At 40.8% G+C, this 4,725-nt stretch overlaps 1 protein-coding gene across 1 annotated transcript; it reads left to right on the top strand.

Moving 5' to 3' along the window:
* Positions 1 to 2,386: 2,386 nt before the first annotated feature.
* Positions 2,387 to 4,425, top strand: LOC108697037 (C-X-C chemokine receptor type 3-2). The gene is made up of 2 exons (XM_018226712.2): positions 2,387 to 2,697; positions 3,114 to 4,425. The coding sequence occupies exons 1-2, from the start codon at positions 2,659 to 2,661 to the stop codon at positions 4,137 to 4,139; spliced, it is 1,065 nt and encodes a 354-aa protein (XP_018082201.1). The 5' UTR covers positions 2,387 to 2,658; the 3' UTR covers positions 4,140 to 4,425.
* Positions 4,426 to 4,725: the final 300 nt, after the last annotated feature.

The raw sequence follows: 4,725 nt of genomic DNA, 5'->3' as shown, positions 1-4,725 counted from the left end.
AAGTGAAAACACCGCGGTCATCGGCAGAGGAGAAGTTGAGCTGCACAGAGAGGTTACTAAATACATCCTTAGGTACAAACATCTTAGCAAAGCTTTTGCAAAATAATATTATTTCGGGGTCAGTGCTGTTGTTTTTCCACAGCAAAACAAAGTTGCTTCAGGCAGCAGCGTGCGTCAGTTTATCCGAGGCATAAAATAAGCCGTGGGCATTGATGCTATTTCCATATATATTTGCATTCCATATGTTCCTAGCAACTTGCTCTGATGAAATAGGGACATGGATGATTGTGAACCTTGGAACTAATGGCTGCCTGGACCTGGGAGCAGGGCAGCCATCAGGGGGGACAGGGGGGAGAGTTGTAGGGGCCCGAGGGTAAGGGGGGCCCTGCCACGCCACACTTACTTAGCCAGGCCCCCCATCTTTCTGAGAGCTGCTGACTTCGGGAAGGCATGGACGTTTAAGGGGCCCTGGCCACCAATTTTTTTTTTTATGTGGGGTCCTAGCCACCAATATTTTATAATGGGGGGGCCCTGACCACAAATGTTTTTTTATGGGGGGCCCTGACCACCAATATCTTTTTATTTTTTATTAACATGTGGGAACCCTAGCCACCAATATTTTTTTTTTTGCTTTTTTACTGTGCGGTGGGGGGTGGACCTGTGGGGTGGGGAGGGTGGACCTGTAGGTGGGGCTTGCGGTGGGCGCAGCCCAGGGGGTCCAGGAAATTTTGTCGTATGGGGCCCTGTGATTTCTGATGGCGGCCCTGCCTGGGAGTAGATCCGGAGATGGGGAGCAACACAAGCATTAAAGTACATTCTAGGGGTTGTCCAATAAGGGCTGTGATTGGCTTTTTGGTAACCCATATGTGGACTGCAAGACTACAGAAGGCTCTGTTTGTCAATACACCTGTTTTTTTTTTTGTCTCCAAATCAGAAATCCAAAAATAAGCAACTGCTTTGAGGCCACTGGGAGCAACATCCAAGGGGTCGGTGAGCAATATGTTGCTGGAGAGCTACTTGCTGGGGATCACTTCTCTAGTCAGTAGAGGTAAAGTCTAGTGGGTTGTGCCCATAGTTAGAACTGACTTGCACAAAGCAGATCAAACACTAATGAGATTAGAAGTCTTAAACTGTGCCCTACAACTTCAGCAAGTTACAAAAAGCAGGGGCCAAATTGTGATGGGTGGCTGCAGACTCTACCTCTGAAATTCGGGGGGAAATGGTGTGTTTTGGGTAAACAACATGGTGTTAAGCACCTGAAAACTGCACTTTGCACATTGCACTTGCTTTTATAAATGAGCCCTTCACATTATGGTTATATTTTGCTTTTCATGGACAAGTATTGTATTCTATATTTTTTTCTCCATTTACTTGTGCCCCTGGGGCAAGTAAAGAAGCACTTCAGGGCATAATACCATGCCTTTTAGTGCTCATTTAACAATCTGTTGTGTACAAGTCAGAGGTCTTCTTCTATCAAACTATTTTGCAGTATGCATTTGGGTAGGGGTAGATTAAAAATTTGGCGTAAGGATGGGAGGGTAAAAGGCAGTGCTGTACTAATTGCCAGTTCCCCCAATTTGAGTGTCTGATGAGCAAGTCGTCAGGAGAGACTAAATGCCTGCTCCCACCCACCCCTCATGAATACATCACTTTCGACTGCAGCCGGCATTGTATTCATGGTGCAGATGCAGGTCTCTGCACTCAATTTACACAGGTAGAGACCTGTGTCCATTCAGCAAAGTGCAAGAATGAGCACAATTGTGCAACTGGTGATTTGTGTCTGTTTTTTTTCCTTTGTCTTTCCCTATTCTTGGTAAATGAGCCTTCAGATGTCACCGATAACCCCAGTTGTTTTCCAGTGATATAATAAAGGTGAGAGGAAATTGGGACACTAAAATAATGACATTGCATTGGCTTTAAACTACTTTTTACTTTGAAAACCTTTGCCTTTTTGAGTCCCTGCTCCAAAGAATTTTTGGATACAATCTGCCTGGATCACTTGGCTGTGGGATCTTAAGTGCAATTTGCCTTAGGTTCAGGCTATCCAGAATGTCATGTTAGTATCTATAATCATCTATAATGCACTGATATAAAAATACTGACAGATGCCTCTTTCCATAGCAAATAAATTTACAAATAACTTTAAAACACTTTCAGATTTGCATAGATGAATTCATTGCGGAAAATTAAATTGAGAAATTAAGTTTTGGTGGAGTTTTCTTTTAAAGATTTTACAAATGTTCTCTCTCCCCTTAACTTCATTATTATTATTATTGTGTATTTATAAAACACCAACACATTGATACAGTGTTGTATAATAAATGGGTGTTTACATTAAACATGCAAGAAAACATATAAAAATGGCACAAGAGGTAAAGAGGACTCTGCCACAAAGAGATTGCAATCTAAATTGTAGCAGAACTGCATTTAAAAAGTATTTATACATTTTATTAAATATTATTTAATTCTGTTTAGCAGGTCTGATAATACCAGTTATTGAGCTATTTGTTCTCTTTTCTAACTTCCCCTTTCTGCAGGCACACCCTCCCTCCTTATAAAAGCCTACCAGCCAAGGTCATTACCACAAAATTTAGAAGTGTAAATGACAATTGTACTTTCTTCTTTGTATAGCTGAGTTGTGTGGTTGATGTGAGCAATATGGCAGAAAGCCACGAAGAAGATTATTCTAGCTACTACGTGAGTATCTCTGGGCATTATGTGTTAGATAGATAGATAGATAGATAGATAGATAGATAGATAGATAGATAGATAGATAGTTGCAGAGGCTGGTGAGCCTAAATCAGCTTGCCACAATATATGTTTACTTTATATGATCACTGATAATAGAGCATTGAATGTCAAATAGCTGAAGATCTAGTATTGAGTCTTATTCTGCTTGGGTTGGTGATATCGCTTCTATTGGAAATCAAATTAATCCACCTAAATGCCCAAATGACTTTGCAATGGTAACTGAGAGTGATTAATGTATGTTTGTGTGGCTGATGTGTGAGAGTAGATCACCTGTTCAGATTTAAATAGAACAGCAAGAATGTGGGTAATGTGAACATTACAGCATAAAAGACTAACAAACAGGTGTATTTATCATTCTCCAGGTAGATACAGCACTTCCAGAGATCCCAGAGGAAGCCGCTCCGTGCAGTTACCATGTGACCAGCAGATTCAACCAGTGGTTCATCCCAGTTACCTTCTTGCTTGTGTTTGTACTGGGCCTTATAGGGAATGGACTGGTCCTCTATGTCTTGAAGAGCAGGCGTTGCTCCTGGCATTTATCCGACCACTATTTGTTCCATTTGACTCTGTCCGACCTTCTCCTAGGACTTACTTTACCTTTCTGGGCAACACAGTATGCCTATGGGTGGGTCTTCAGTTCTATACCATGTAAGCTGGTCGGAGCTCTTTTCTCCATTAACATGTACAGTAGCATTTTCTTCTTAGCCTGTATTGGACTGAACCGCTACTTTGCCATTGTCCATGCAGTGGAGCTCCATAGAAAGCAAAGACCCATCCACACATTCCTAATCTGCGCTGTTGTATGGGCCACCTCATGCTTGCTCTCATTACAAGAGTTTTACTTCCGGGATGTGGATTTTGTTGAACAATCAAAAGCACATTCTTGCCATTACAAGTTCAATCCAGAAACTGCTGATACTTGGAGGACTACCCTTCGGTTTATTAACCTCAGCCTAGGATTCCTTCTTCCACTGTTCCTTATGTTCTTCTTCTACAGCAGGATATTTTGTACTCTTCGAAGGTCCAGACATGGTCACTCTTACCGATCACAAGTGGTCATTGTGGTGCTGTTGTTTGTCTTTGTGCTCTGCTGGGGTCCCTACAATACATTCTTGCTTATTGATAGCCTACAAAGGTTGGGTGTCATTGGCCCAAATTGTTCATTATTTAAGAAACTGGACATAGGACTGACAGTCACAGAGACTTTAGGACTTTCCCATGTGTGCCTGAACCCTTTTGTTTATGCTTTCGTTGGAGTTAAATTCAAGAGTGAGCTTTCAAGACTCTCTAAAAGAGTTTCAGGGAAGGTTGTAAGCTCTGGGTTCACGGGAAGCAAAGAGGAATCAGGAGTCATACAAACAAACAATTCATATACTAGAGTCTTTTGAACTACATTTATTATGTTTTTATGCTTTAATGTTTGCTGCTCTGCCTATTAAGGTGGAACATGGTTTAACATGACAGAACAATACATCAAATACGTGTTCACAGCACTTAGTGACTCTTCAATTACATAGAGCTTCAATGGACTATATAATAGGCCAAGATTATTGTATTGGCATTACTAAGCATTCCACGCTACTTGCGATAGTCTCACAATGTGTATTGTAAAAATAATTTTTAGTGCTAAAATTCAGATTGTAGATTAAACAATGGCAACACTGTCTGTAAGTAGCGTTGATATTTTTTTATTTTTATGTATCAGTAAAGAACTCTGATTACTAATTGTTCATTGTGTTATTCTTTTTATCTCTGTTGAGTATCTAGACCAGAGATACTGTGTCCATGGGAAGAAGGTGATTTCCTTGGGGAGACTACTGCAGAAGTCTAATCATTACATAACTTGTAATTATATATATAGTTAATTTCTTTTTGAAGAGGTTAAGTATTCCTCCTCTTTATTCCATTTCCACCTATGACTGTGTCCACAACTATACAAACAATGAGATCATCAGAAAACGGGGAGCTACCAGG

The sequence above is a fragment of the Xenopus laevis genome, chromosome 7L, assembly GCF_017654675.1.
Source record: "Xenopus laevis strain J_2021 chromosome 7L, Xenopus_laevis_v10.1, whole genome shotgun sequence".
NCBI lineage: Eukaryota > Metazoa > Chordata > Amphibia > Anura > Pipidae > Xenopus > Xenopus laevis.
The sequence above is the reverse complement of the archived record's forward strand: the minus strand, read 5'-3'. Positions and strand labels throughout refer to the sequence as shown.